Source organism: Cebus imitator, unplaced genomic scaffold (assembly GCF_001604975.1).
Source record: "Cebus imitator isolate Cc_AM_T3 unplaced genomic scaffold, Cebus_imitator-1.0 Scaffold15, whole genome shotgun sequence".
Classification (NCBI taxonomy): Eukaryota; Metazoa; Chordata; class Mammalia; order Primates; family Cebidae; genus Cebus; species Cebus imitator.
This window is the reverse complement of record NW_016107330.1, coordinates 5,763,623-5,778,600: the sequence shown is the minus strand read 5'-3', so window position 1 is coordinate 5,778,600 and position 14,978 is coordinate 5,763,623. Positions and strand designations below refer to the sequence as shown.

General features: G+C 52.1%; 1 protein-coding gene across 7 annotated transcripts in view; it reads right to left on the bottom strand.

Moving 5' to 3' along the window:
* Positions 1 to 14,978, bottom strand: part of KAZN (kazrin, periplakin interacting protein) — a 1,292,076-nt gene that overhangs the window by 60,244 nt on the left and 1,216,854 nt on the right. For 4 of the 7 annotated variants that reach the window (XR_005196313.1, XM_037729866.1, XM_017502852.2 and 1 more), the window contains one exon: positions 13,669 to 13,792. Coding sequence is in view for 6 of the 7 variants with exons in the window: in XM_037729866.1 (XP_037585794.1) it covers positions 13,669 to 13,792 (124 nt within the window). In the remaining variant the exon portion in view is untranslated. Of the gene's footprint in view, positions 1 to 11,272; positions 13,793 to 14,978 lie in introns of those variants that run through there. The other 3 variants (XM_037729878.1, XM_017502848.2, XM_037729889.1) reach the window with 1 other exon arrangement.

Below are 14,978 nucleotides of genomic sequence, written 5' to 3'. Positions count from 1 at the left end.
TATATATATATATCTGAAATTATGTTGGTTTTCATTAAAAGGCAAAAACAGGATTGAATAAGATGAAGCCTCTCATCTTGCATCCACATTTTAACTACTAGTTATTACTTTAATAATTAATAACAGGATTAGTTAGCTCCCTAACTAGATTTTCAACCGTTCTGCCTCTTTTGTTTGAATGAGTCCCCTCCCTGGCACACAGTTCCAGACAGCCTCGGTTCCTTCTGGCTCAGCTGAGCCTCTTCCACAGGCCCCATGGACACTGGGCACTGTGACGGCTGGGAGACCCTGCCTGGTGAAGCCTTGCCCATTTGCACACTGGGACAGGAGCCCACCACGGAGTCAGGAGCCAAGGCTGTAGTCCAGGGCTAGGCAATTGGAGGTGCTGCCTTCTATGGGATAGGGGATCATTTTACGTGATTAATGCAAACTGTCCCACCTCTGACCTCCCTCAAAAGGCTTTCAGCTGCCTCCTGGGAATTTCCTAAGCTATTGGTGAGCGACTTTCACTGTCTATTGCAGGAAGGCCAGTTTAGGAACAGGAAGCACATTTATGAGCAGCAGTTATTTAATTTCCTTCGAAAAGAAGAGAGCTTTGGTGAGGCCCGGGTGGGGGTGTTCTTACAACTTACACACCTATAGGCGAATGGCAAGGGGAAGAGTGGCACCAGTTTTGGCTTTTCCAAGCATGCCTCATGAAATGTTCTAACTGGTGGGTCCGGAGCGGCAGCTGAGAGCCACAGCATGTGCACTGCAGGCCGATGTCCTTCTAGAATCTGTTAAGCCAGAGCCACAGCATGGGGCAAAGGATCCTAGGAGGTTTCTTCCTATTTGTGAATTAATCCTCTCTCTCTTTGTAGATGACTTTTAATCGTGACCCTTGCTCCCCTCCAGCACTCGAATTCTGGAAATTAGAGAACAAATCCTTATTCTAACAGCTCACAGTTTAATCAGATTCAATCATATCTGCCCGAAAAGTGGTGTAGTGCAACAGTCCACTGGACCCCAATTTTTGGCCTCGTTCCATCACCTATTTTGTTTATTTTTATTTTTTGAGATGGAGTCTCGCTTTGTCACCCAGGCTGGAGTGCAGTGGCACAATCTCGGCTCACTGCAACCTTCGCCTCTTGGGTTCAAGTGATACTCCTGCCTCAGCCTCCCAAGTGCTGTGATTACAAGCACATACCACCACGCCTATTTTTTGTATTTTTAGTAGAGACGGGGGTTTCACCATGTTGGCCGGGCTGGTCTCGAACTCCTGACCCCAAGCGATCTGCCCACCTAGGTCTCCCAAAGGGATGGGATGATAGGCATGAACTACTGCGCCCATCACATCACTTATTTTGTCTCCTCGGGCCAGGTATGTTACCTCTCTGGGCCTCAGTTTCGTCACGGAAGTCAGGATGATGTTCGGATAATTTATCTTATCATTTGCACCTGCATCCTCAGTCCTATGCTCTAAGCCTGGCATATAGGAAGTGTTCAGCCAGTGTTTGTTGAATGACTTAATAAGTGTACATCAAGTGCCCACCACATGCCTGGCACAGTAGGCACTTAGTAAAGGTCAGCAAGTCATACTAGCCTTCCTCATGCCCCCTGCTACCTCCCCTGCCCCCGTGAAGCCAGTCTTTGTCCCCAGTCCTCATTCTGAGTCCCATCCATATCCCTAGGCTGGGTTGCAGCTGCTTTTCATGCTGACAACCGCCAGCCTCCTGGGATTTCTGGGATAATATGGACTCACCCTATTGTCAGGCCCATCAACATCTTCACCTGAAGGTGAAGCCCCCAACCCCTATCTCTGAGTCGCAGAGACTCTAGTAGTGACCATAAAAAACAACTGAGTCCCGTGGCTGCAGGCAGCTGACCTGGTCCTGTGCAGCCCTGGTGGAGCGGGGTCGGGGGGAGTGGGGGACATGGGGCTCAGAATTGCTGCAATACTCAAGGCCTTCTCCACTGACACTGCCCAAACACTCTAAGCCCTGGGAACACTTCTCTGGGTTCAGAAACGAACATGGACCCCTGCTGCCTGGCCGTCAGGGAGCGGAGGACAGGAGAGCTCTCCAGTGAAGGAGGGCGGTGCTGAATTGAGATGGCCGCTTACAGCCAGACAGGCAGGGGACTCCACAGACAAGGGAAGAGCAGGGACTGTCAGAGCACGATGTGCCCGCAGGGAGAGAATCCAGACGAAGTGACAGAACTGCTGGTCCTGAGACAGGTTAGGGCCATGGAATTCCCCCCAATGGACACTAAATTAAAAAAAATGAGTTGTTAATATTAAAGAACTGGGGTGTATTATGTGACATTTTTGGCTTCTCTAGAAGATTAGAAGTTCTGGAACCACTGGTCTGGCAGTGCCCCAAGCAGCCTCGCTGGAGTGAGGGCTCCTTCCTTCCGCTGGGGCACGTGCTGCTGTGCCTATCTGCAGGGTCCCCACAGGCATCTGAGTTCACGGCATAGTTGAAATGAGTAAGTGTCCAGCCCAGTGCTGGCATCTGAGAGAGCCCACAAGGTGGGTCCTTGTCACTGCCACCCCAATACGCTTTTGCAGTGGGCGTTGATCAAAACAGCAGGTGGTAGCTGGGCACAGTGGCTCACAGTGCCTGTAATCCTAGCACTTTGGGAGGCTGAGGTGGGTGGATCACCTGAGGTCAGGAGTTCAAGACCAGCCTGGCCATCATGGTGAAATCCCATCTTTAAAAAAAAAACAAACAAAAAAAAACAGCAGCTGGTGACGGTAATTCCAGCTTGCACCACAAGGCTGCGCAGTTATGACGGCTCATGCTTGCCTGGTGCTTTACAATTAGTAAACATGAGCTCACTGCATCCTCCCCTGAGAGGGGGACTCGAGATTCCCAAGGGCCCATTTTACAGTTGAGAAAAGTGGAGCTCAGAAAAGCCAATCAATTGTGTGCAGGGGGCACAGCACAGACTCAGAGCCTGGGTTCCAGCTCTGTAGGGGAGATTTTCTCTCACGTGAGTCCCCTGCAGCCCTGAGAAAAGTGGCTGGGATGTCCTGGATGTGTCTCTCCGTTTACTATTTAATCTTTGCAACAACCAAGATGTTTTATCTCCATTTCAAAGAGGGGGAAACTGAGGCTCAAAGGGACTCGGTGTCGCACAGCAGGTATGTGCTGGGATTGAGCCTGAGGATCTAGCTCCAAAGCCCAGGCTTGTCCTCAAGCCCCTCCCTGTAGAAGACTGATCAATTCTGCTGGGCTCAGGCTGTCACTAAGATGAGTTTGTTTCTTGCACACACAGGAAGAGATGCAAGGAATTTGGAACTGACTCACACACTCAAGATGCTATCAGTGACCCGGGACTGTTATCGCTGACCCTCCGTTTGGGGACAGTCCCTCAGGCTCTCCCTGGCTTGTCTTGAGTCTCCTCCCTGCCACCACAGCTCTGGTCCCCATAGTAACAGTTGTCAGAGGCTGCTTCCTCCCCTCCTTGTCCATATGCCCCAGCCACGGGCTCCACGCCACCCCCACAGATATCAGCCTCCTAATAAGGAAGGAAGCTGGCCTTGTACAGGCATAGAGACAGTTTGGATGTGACTCTGACATCTCTGGGCTGTCCCAGGGAAAGCAATTAAGCAGCTCAGAGCCACCAAAGGGTGACAAGGTGCTCTGGAGGGCAGGTGGGGCCAGACACCCTGGCAGCATGGACGTGTCCATCCCCTGGGGCCCTGTGCCAACAGACTCAGCCCCTCTGTCTATACGTAGGACCTAGGACAGCAGCAAAATAATGAACGCCCTGGGACTGGCATTTCCCAGCCAATCTGGGGCTCTTCTGCCTCGGGCGGGCGCTGTGCACTGCTTCAGGTCCTTTCTGAGCAAAGGGGATGCTGAGATAGAGAGGCTGTGACCACGCCTGGCCTTGTGCCTGTCACCTCCCTTCTCCAGGCACACAGGGATGCCATCTGAGCCACAGGGACTTCCCATGGCTAAAGAGTGGTGGCGTGCTTAGAGATCGCCACAGAACCACTGATAGTGCCCTCAAAGCACAGAAGAGCAGAGCTAACAGGCCCCGGGAAAGTCATCTGTCCCAATCGGTGATCCACTGAATGAGAGTAGAAGGCGTGGTTCTGTGGTCACATAAGTTTGGGAAACACTAGATGGGAAAAGGTAAAACATTTTTTCTTCATTGCAGAACTTATCAGAGGCTTAATAAGTGGGTTGTGCTGATCTATTAGGCGTGGAGACACGATACAGTGTTTCCAAAACTTACTGACCCAGGGATTTTTTTCCCCCTAGTTGAGTCTTATGGTTGGATGTAGCTGAAAGCACTGGCCAGGGAGGCAGGAGCCCTGGGTTCTGGAACCAGTTCAGACACTGATGCCCTGCTGGACTGTGGACAAGCCCCTCCCATCTGCAACATGAGGGGCGTGGACAAGAGGCCACTGAGACCCCTCGTGGCTCCCAAACTCTTGCTTCCTCTGGTCCTATTCTGGGCTGGCCCTGCAGCTTGGGCAAATTGCTGAACTTACCTGGGCCTCAGTGTTCTGATCTGTACAAAGGGCCCTGTCCTGCCTACCCCACAGGGCCGACGAGAGGCTGAAATGAGATCATCATTGCCATCATCGTCGTCGTGGTCATCATCGTGGTTGATGATGCCCCTGATCACAGGAGCATCATCGAGCATCAAGGTTGGTTGCTCCCTGTGCTAAGCCTTGCATACATATTGGTCTGTTTCATTCTTGCAGCCACACTCTGATCTAGAGGAAATGAAGGCACAGCAGGTGAAGTCACTTGCCTAGAGTCACCAGGTAACAAGCGTCAGGACTGAGGGTGAAGCCCAGGGAGTTTGCCCGGAATGTGATCTCTTAACCCTGGCCCCCATCTCCCTGTGAAAGAGTGTCGTGAACCAGAAATCGCTGTGACCTGGGGAAGCGCTGCTCAATGTAGTCGTGCTGTGGTTCATGGGGGAGACAGACGTTCATGGCCTTGGCCTTGTCTTGTAGACTTCAAGAAGTGGGGTCAGGGGTCCCATTTTCCTATTTCCTGTTCTACCCGGGTTAAGGAGGGGCTCATACTGCCTCTCACTGATAGGGAGGAAGGGTGAGCAGAGAAGCCTGGGGGCGCCCGTGGGGAGTGACTCCTCCACCAGGCTGATGCCCCCTCCCTTCCTGATCACAGTGCAGAGGCCCCTGGAGGAGCTCCAAGAGGATGTGACCCCTGGTTTTCATACCTACTCCCTCTCAGCCGCAGAGATGCTGCAGACCTGTCATTCACATCTGACTATTTCAACAAGCGGAATACACTGGAGCTCAGGGCTAAAGGGCAGGGGGGCAGGTGTCAAGGAGGGACCCTTTAACTCGGTGGCTGCAGTCTCCCCCTTGCCAACTGCCTTTTGTGGCACATCCCAGAACTTCTCAGACTTCACAGGCCATGAATGGAACCACTGTCCTGGTCTGTTTTAGAGACGGCCTAAGGCCCAGAGAGGGAGACCAGCTTGCCTGTGGTCACACAGTGAGTCCCTGACCCAGCTGAACACTGGGATTCCAGAGCTGGGCTCAGGGGCCCTGAAGGCGCTGGGCTGGGGGTGATGGGACTTCTGGGTGAAGAAGACTGGGCCTCCACAGGAGCCCAATGGCAGCGGTGGGCAGAGGCCTGCAGGCCCCTCTGTAGCAGCTCTGCGCCTGATCACTTCCCAGAGCACAGCAGCCATGGGCTGACTTGCCCCCAATTTAGGACTCATGGTCTGGTGTCCATGGGACATCACTGGTCCCGGACCAAGGCCGGCAGGTCCCTCCTGATGCTTGGCAGAAGTCTCAGTAGGCCCCGGGTCGGGAGGCGTTGGACAGACCTCAGGCTAACTCAGATCTCACCCAGGCCTGACTCCTGCTCTGCCATTTCCTGGCTGTGGGTCTCTCAGAGACTCGGGGAGCCTCTTTGTGACTGCACTGTGGGAGCTGCTGCAGGCTTCTGAGGCTGGCCTGTGGTGGCAGATACTCCACAGTGCCCGTCCCATCTGCTCAGCAGGGCGGAGCAAGGTCCCAAGCAGCAGGATGCCTGGGGACAGCTGGAGGTCTGGCTTGGGTAAGGTTCCTCCCTTACTGGCGGGATCCCGGGGCTGCCTCAGGAAGGTGATCTCAACCTACCTTGTGATGGCCCTGGTGAGTCTGCACTCTGCCACGTGGGCACCATGCTGCCACCCTCAGTCTCTGCCCATGTCACCTCCTGCGACTGAGCCCACACCAGGGAGCTTGTTCAATACACACTCAGGTATTCAATACATAGCTGCAGGATGGGGCCTGGGGATGAATATCTTTAAAACCTGGGGCTGGGTCAGGTTTCACAACCATTGATCTCGTGGTTCTCAGACCTCCTCTCTTCCTCTTTCCTTCTCACTCACTCTACCCTGGGGCCCTTCACGTGGACTCACACACGGAAGTCCAGTGTGTAAGCTAAGTGCAGAACCGCTGGCTGGAGGTGGGCTGCAGCCCTGCCTGCTGGTTCTTTCCCCCAGCTATGGCAGCCCCTTGAGAGACCACTGAGGAACCCCTCAGGGCTCCACAGAGCGCGGTTTGCAAACCCTGTATTTTGCCAGTCTCTTCCTCTTCTGGATTAAGGAGCTGAACCCCGAAAAGCTGACCTACTCAAGACTCAGCCTCATGCTAGCAATGCGGCTTTCATTCTGATGTTCTCTGAAGGTTTTTCTGTTGCTCAGTGGACCCCAAGGGAGGGGTTGGAGCCCGTGGGTGGCCTGAGACTGCACAGCCAAGTTACCAAAAACTCGGCCTTTGGAGCTAGACTGCTGGAGGGGAATCCCAGTTCCACCTCTTCCCAGGTGTGTGGCTCCAGGCAAGAACTTCACCTCTCTGTGCCTTGGTTTATCCCTCTGTAAATTGGGGATGATATGTATTTTGGAGGGTTGTTGGAAGGACTATATGAGTCAGTATCTGGAAAGAGCTTGGAACAGAGCTCAGGACAAAAAAAAAAATACCGCCTAAGTGAGGCAGCTCTCATTTCCAGAGCCGGCTGGCCCTGGGCTCTGACAGTAGGTAGGGTCTAAGTGTTTCTACTTAGACCTCAGAAAGACAGAATGCCGTCAGAGCTGGGGGATTAGGGGCAAACAACAGCCTAGATTCTGTTTTGTGGCAGTGTTGGAACTGCATTTGCACTCTGAGGGCTGGAGCTCACAGACCCTGGCAGCCGGCGGACTTCACACACACAGCTCGATGCCCTGACTTCACCCCAGGGACAAGTTTTGACTGAGTCGCTCTCAAGGCAGGCTCAAGATGTGTTAGGCTGCTTTTCACACTTTTTTCCCCTATCTCCCATTAAACTTAAATCCACAAATCACAAATCACAGAGAATAGTAATCATGGGGCCAGCCCTTCTCAGTCTCCAAAACACATTCGGTTCTCATTTCTGAATCTACAAGGACAGGAGGGTAATTCTACCCATTTTACAGATGAGTACACGGAGGCTCATAAGTTAAATGACTTGCTTAGAATCAGATGTGGGGCCAGAGCTGGGAGTGATTATCCAGGTATGGCCTGGAAGCCATTGGTGGGCTGCAAAGGTCCTCTGGATTGGGGCACAAATGACTTCCCAAAGGCAAAGCTTCCACTGAGGATTCTGGAAGCATGGCACGCAATTTTATAGATTCTCTTGTATTGGTGCAATTAACAGCTACTTACTGGTAACCATTAAGAAAGCAATCAGGAATTTTGAAAACCTAAAACTCAGAAATGCAAACAAGCTCCCAGCCAGTGTTTTCCAGACACCATGATTCAGAAGCATGGTTTCTGTACACGGCCTGGCAATGTCACAAGGTTCTCTAAGGCACATGCTAAGTCATCAGTGGTCTTGCCATTTTCAGGACAAATAGGCCAAGATTTTCCCTTGCTGCTATTCCTGGATCAATCCTCTTGGGATCATTTTCTCATGGATTCAGTTTGTTGTCCTATAGAGCACCGTGCTGCATATTTGAGTATTTTCCAGCCACGGGGCTTTGAGACATCATGCAATTGTGGTTCATCCATACCCAGGCTGGGCGAGGTGGCTTATGCCTGTAATCCCAGCACTTTGGGAGGCTGAGGTTGGTGGATCACCTGACGTCTGGAGTTCAAAATCAGCCTGGCCAACATGGCAAAACCCCATCTCTACTAAAAATACAGCAAGAAGCCAGGTATGGTGATGCATGCCTGTAGTCCCAGCTACTAGGGAGGCTGAAGTGGGAGGATCACTTGAACCCAGGAGGCAAAGGTTGCAGTGAGCCGAGATTGTGCCACTGCACTCCAGCCTGGGCAACAGAATGAGACTCTGACTCCAAAAAAAAAAAGAAAAGAAAAAAGAAATATCAATACCCTATTTGCCATCCCAGACTTATACCCTCAATTTGCCTGTAGGGGGACACTTCTTTAGTGAAATGCTATGATTTTGATATTTAAATAGCTTCTAACATACAAACTGCTAACGTTTTTAAGTTTTGGGCATTATTTTACAATGCAGAATTATGAATACACTCTTATAAGATAAAGAACAAGCTGATACGTGTTCCCTGTTCGTTCTTTGTGATCACCAGGTTCTGTAACCACTGGAAAGTGGGAACAGGTGAGGGCCGGGGGACCAGGGTATATTTAGCCCCACCCAGTGGGAGTCCGACCTGAAAAAGCCTAGGAGCCATCTGGGGAGTCTGGGAAGTCTGTTTTGTGAAAATGCAAGTTTTTGGGGAAAAAGCCCAGAGAGATTTATTTATTTACAATTAAAGACAGGGTCTCACTCTGTCACCTAGGCTGGGGTGCAGTGGCTCGATCTCGGCTCACTGCAGCCTGGACAAACTCAAGGGATGCTCCTGCCTCAGCTTCCTGGGTGGCTGGGACTACAGGTGTGTACCACCACACTTGGCTAATTTTTGGCCCAGAAATATTTGAAAAATCATATTGTCAAACCACTGATGTCTCCCACGGGTCAGGCCCACTCTGCCTGGATTCCCCAGGAGCCCAGGTTGAGTGAAATGTATGGCACCATCTGTCACAGGTGCAGGGCGACTCCTGGCCTGCAGACTCGGGCTGTGGCTGGGCAGGGCGCCACAGAGCTCCCCGGGTGTTGGGGGCTCAGGATCCACAGCTCTGGTACAGCCAGGGGTCTGACTGCAGGGACAGTGGAAGTGATTCTGCTCCTGGCTTGGCCAGGAAGAGGAAGGGAGAGCTGGTGCTGGACAGCAGCCAATTTCTGCTCTGATTCCCGGTCTGACTCCTCCCTAGGGGTGAGCTTTCTGGGCCTGCGGGAAAAAGGCTGATGGAAATAGGCTCGGTCACAAAAGGGAGGCAGTGCAAGGCTGTATCAGAGGCTACTGGTGGGCGCAGGGCCTTGAAACCCGGCCCAGATGAAGCGCTGAAGATGCCCCCCAGGGAGAAGGCCCAGCTGCTTGGTGGCAGCCCCTCACTGCTCAGGTGGTGGAGTGGCTGAGGGCACAAATGCTGCCGCCAAAATTCCATAGGTTCGAGGCCCAGTTCTATTGTCTCCCAGCTCCATGACCCCAGATGAGTTACTCAGTCTCCGTTTTCTGATCAATGACAGGCTGTCGGGAGCGTTAACTGAGTTAATATGTGTCAAGTGGACAGCATGGACCCTGGCCTGTAGTAAACACCTAATCAATGTTAGATAGTATCATTATTGTTATTGTTATTGGTTACAGCTGTTGGAGCCTGCCAGCGTGGCTACGAGGAGCCCACAGACAGCCCGCTGAGTACAGACACGCAGGTTGTGCACTGAACAACTCAGGACACCATTCACGTGGCAGCCTGGAGAACGTTAACTTCTGGAGTAACGCAGTGCATAGCCTGTGCAGCTGGCATGCTGGTCCTGGATGCCCTGGGTAGCCCTACTCCAATCTCTGACTAATAGGTACCATTGTGAAGTTGGACCATTTGGAGCCAGGTCCTGGAGAAGATTCTTTTAACAAAGGAGGTATTGTGGATTTTGAGTGGAGCTACAAAGACCCGAATAAGGTGTGGCCTGGGCCTTGAGAAGGTCCCGGGATGAGAGGCACAAAAGCTAGAACGCTGGCCAAGTCATTTCTCTCTGGGCCAAAGTTTTTGCCACGTGTCCAGCATGAGAGAGGGGGTTAGTTTTGAGAGGGCAAAAAGGCTTTATCCTTGTATGCCAACTTTGATCGATTGGCCATGGCTGTCTGAGCCTGTGAACAGTGAGAAATCAGAGGCCACTTGGGATGGGCAGGAAGGGCTCTTCAATTGATTGGTGATGTCTAAATGAGGCCAGGGAGGGGGAATGGGGGCATGAGTGTGGCCACACTTGCCCTCCTCAGATTAGCCCAGCCATTCTAATCCTGGCAACCCTTTAGAATCATGAGAGGAGATTTAAATACACCCAAATTCCAGGAATATGGCCTGGCATCAGTATTTTTTTTCCCTAAGGTGTGGTCAGGCTGAGAACTTAGGGTAGATGACCCTAAGTTCCTTGTCGTCCAGGACTTTTCTGACCTTCCCGGTCCACCATGTCCACTTGCATCCTCACTAACTGGGCCTCATTTTAACCTCAGCATGGTCTACATTACGGTAGATTACAAAGCTTTACGCTTTCTTCCTGCAGAGGTGGGAGGGAGTTAAAAGCCAGTCCTCTATCAGTCTTATTGCTGGGGGAGAGCGTTTTTTTTCAGTTGGGAGATAGAGGTTGAGGGCCCTGACTACGTCAAGCTTTGGAGTAACCTGGGTACCCGCTTCTTGGGACACACGGTGGAGTCTCACTGGGGGAGGCCTGAGTTTTCTATCTGGGGGCTTCTCCTGGGGCCAGGAAAAGCCTGGCTCACTCTGGCTTCAGTCAAGGAAGCCTGTGGCTTCCTCTCTGTCTCCCTGAAACTCCTCTCGGTCCTCCAGGGAGGGTGGGATCGTGGGATGCGCAGAGGCCCACTGAGGCCTGCGGGAAGTAACAGGCCCCAAAGCACAGGCTCCCCTTCGGGGCCTCTGGAAGGAGCTCAGGGGGAGAAGGAAGCAGATGAAAGCTGACTGGGGCCGCTGAGCTCCACAATGCAGGGTGCCGGGCGTGGGGTGGTGCATCTGGACCACAGGGCAGCCCTCCAAATTACAGTCAGGGCAGCAGAGGCGAGATGCTTCTGGGAGGCTACCCCGGCTCGGCCCTCCAAGGGCCCCGAATCCAGCCAGCTTTCCTCGGCCCCTCCCGTCCCCCTCCCAGAACCCAGCCCTGGAAGTCCACGGAGCAGGTCATGCCGGCCTGTGCCTCCCAGAGGGGCACAGCCTCCCACCCGGAGCCACATAGAAGCAATCAAATAACATAGGATTCGATCATATTTTAAAATAAGCTTTATTTAGATTTTTTTTTTTTTTATTATTTTATATTTGCATCCATGCCTTCGAGAAACCTTTCCCATGGGAAAGGCTATTTTCATCTAATGTTACCCATAACTCATTCACTATTTGACGGAGTTCTCTTAAATAAATCATCCTTTAGTAACTCTTAGAATTATCTCCTAATTTACAAAAACTGAAATGAAAAGGAACTACTAAGTCATTACCAGGAGTGGTTGCAATCTCATTTTCTTGTAAGTAAAGGGAAAACCATAAAAATCAACCAAAAAAGAAATTCATGGGCGAGAAAAGTATTTGCTAAAATCTCTCTCTGTAGAGAAAGATGCCAGCCCAGGGCGCCCCCCTAACCCACAGGCTCGGTTCAACAGTTTGGCCAAAGGAGGACAGAAAGGTTCTGATGAGGCCTCCGCCTGCTCTTTGCTGACCTTTGGACCAGCTCAGGAGGAAAGAGTTGTTTGTTCTTGAGACTTTGGACACAATATCCTATCCCTTCTGATGGAGATACTCTAGCATTTGAAAATCCCCTTGCTTCTTTTTAAGAGCTGAAAATGTTACCGTTAGCAGAAAGCAAGACTACTGTTGTCTAGAAGCGGGGGTTGGGCTGTTAGTTGTTAAGGGTGAGCAGAAGCAAAAGAAAAGGGAAACTGAGTTTTAGGCCTTGGGCAGACCCAGCCGAGCAGCTCACATCTCCTCCGTCCCCCAGCATCACAATGCACGCAGTTCCTTTGCTGGTGAAGCCTCTTTGGGGCCAACGCCGCTCCCCAGACAGGATGTTCCTGCCAGCTCTCCTCTCCTGGGGTGGGTAGGCTCAGGCTGCTGTGACAAGTTAGGGGACAGAGCCTGAGGGATCCCAGGAGATTCTAAGCATGGCCGATGGAACCATCAGAATGGGGAGGGTGGAGGGCTCAGGTGCTGGCCTCTGTGTCCCCACTGTGGCCCGCCCCTTGAGGTGTGTCCCTCCCCTAATGACATCTGCCTGGTCCACCTGCATCATAAACCCAGGACAAGAAAGACACAGCTGCAGGGAGGAACGGATGCTGCTGGAGGCCCCTTGGGGAACAGACTCAGGCCAGGGTCCCTCTGTCGTACCCTTGAATGTGTGGCAGGCTGTCCTGCCTCGAACTCAACCTCTCTCAAAAGACAGACCCAAAGAAGGGACCACGACTGTCAGCACTCTGCTCGCTGAGGTCGTGTTCTATAGGTCAGATAAATACATAGCTCTAGAAAGGCCCGGAGGAGCTCTGGACAGGAAGAAGGTGGAGGACACTTTCATGCATGAGCAGGAGAATGGGAGGAGACAGAGAGAGGGGGAGACAGAAGAGAGAACAGAAAAAACAAGGTCTGAAATCCGTTGGTCCCTGGGTTCCGGCCACCCTAAACTACTTCGCACAGTTGGGCAGCAGCATGATAACAGAACAGACACGTCAACAGAAACACCCGCCTCCCGCCCACCCCATGGAAAAATAGACATTCCAATATTTATGTAATAATTTAGATAGAATACGTTTTCAGCATTTGTGCAAATAAATTAAACGAAACAATTTTCTTTTTTTTTTCCATAAAGAAACAAACGGCAACGCAATTTAAAAACTGACAGGCCGTTTAAAAGAGCCCGTTTGACCTCTGACAAACCCAGCCAAGACAGGGCCCGCGGCCGGGCTCACGAGTCTCTGTGGAGAGCGGACCTTACCCTGACGACGATGATGGCGTTTTGTGGTTAAAGTGACTTGGGCGCACCCTCAGGACAGGGTCTGGTCCCACACGTTCACACCGGGGAGGGGGCAGGAAGGGGGACATCAAAAACAGACCACATCCTCTGCCAGACGGGCTCCAGGAGTAGCGGTTTGGACGAGGGACATTTACAAGCATGGAGTGCACAATAGTTTTGTTATTTACAAATACACAGCAGTCCTTCAAGTTTTCAAGTTTCATAAAAAGGAGGAGGGGTGAAGAAACGGGGGAGAAAAACAAAAACAAAAACAAACCGACGAACCAAACAAAAAGGAAAAAAAAAAAAGAAAAACCAAACATGGAAGGAAAATAATAAACCAGATTAACAACACAACCGTATCGCTCCAAAGACGACAGAGTTGACAGGTTCACACACGGTTTGCGGTATGTACATCAATTACAGAGGTGGCGACGCAGGGGACAGGGGTTCACACGCGTGTTTTCGCTTGTGAGAGGCGCTCGGCCACACCCAGCACCCATGTGTGCCACAGCACACGCGCACACGCACCCCACGCACGGCCACACGCGCACCCACGCTTGCACGCACGCCCAAACGCACAGACAGGCCTGCGGGCAGCAGGCGCAGGGGAGCGCGTATCACCAGTCCGCGTCCTCCTCTATGTAATAATCAGGGGTGGTACCATCAAAGAGGCCGGGGTCGAGGGACTTCCGCTGCTTCCCTCTGGCGAAGACGCGGGAGATGGAGCCGAATCCCATCTTCTCTTTCTTCTTTTTCCGTTTTTGGTCTTCAAGATCCTCTAGTGACTGAGGAGTCGGGAGCCACGTGGCAGAGGGTGGGGGAGAAGGAGAAAGCCAAGCTTAGCTGGGTGCAGACTGCAGTGGATGGGATCCGGGGCGGGGAAGGCCTCTCCGAGCTTTAAGCCAGTGGGGTCAGGGACAGGGGCTGGAGGGGTTGAGAAGCAACCTCCAGGGCTGGAATGCCAAGGTCAGCCTCATTCACTGAGCAAACATGAGCCAGTCACAGAACCTCTCAGGAGCAACACTAAGACCCTTCCGAGACTGCCACGAGAATGTTGTTAACGTAAGGATAAAGACCCTGAGAACAGGCCAGGCGCAGTGGCTCACACCTGTAATCCCAGCACTTTAGGAGGCCAAGGTGGATGGATCACCTGGGGTTGGGAGTTCGACATCAGCCTGGCTAACATGGTGAAACCCTATCTCTACTAAAAATACAAAATTATAGCTGGGCATGGTGATGGGCACTTGTAATCGCAGCTACTTGGGAGGCTGAGGCAGGAGAATCACTAGAACCTGGGAGGTGGAGGTTACAGTGAGCTGAGATCAAGCCATTGCTCTCCAGCCTGGGTGACAAGAGTGAGAGTCCATCTCAAAAAAAAAAAAAAAAGAACCCAAGAACAGTGCCTGATGTGCCACAGGCCTTCAGTACATGTTGGTCGTTTGTACTATTATTATTGTTTAAATTCAGTTTGCCCACAACTTTCAGGTACTTGTCGAGGGCTTGTAGGAGGATGTCCACACACTCGGCCACTGACCGGGGTCACGTCCACGATGTGAGGAGGCTACAGGGAAGAAGGGCAGCCACTGGCCCTGTCTGCCGTACCAGGGCGCTAAGCACCAATGACAGGGGCAGGGGGGCCTGGGAGACTCCTGAAAATGCCTGGAGCCTGCGTCAGCCGAGGGCAAGGGCTCAGCGCTTTAAAGCTCTGGGCAGGGGGCAGTATGGCCACTGCAGGTTCCAGTTCTGATCATGACTCTGACCGTGGAACCCTGGCAAGTGCCCCAGCTGCTCTGAGACGTTTTCTTGCCTGTGACGTGGGAAAACAATATTAGATGGTGGTGGTGGTGGTGGTGGTGGTGGTGGCAAGGTCTACTCTGCCCTCCTGTGAGGGGCACTCCAGGCATCAGGGTGGTATCTGCAGGAGAGTTTTACAAACTGCCAAGTGCTTCATACAAAACCATATGGTGGCAT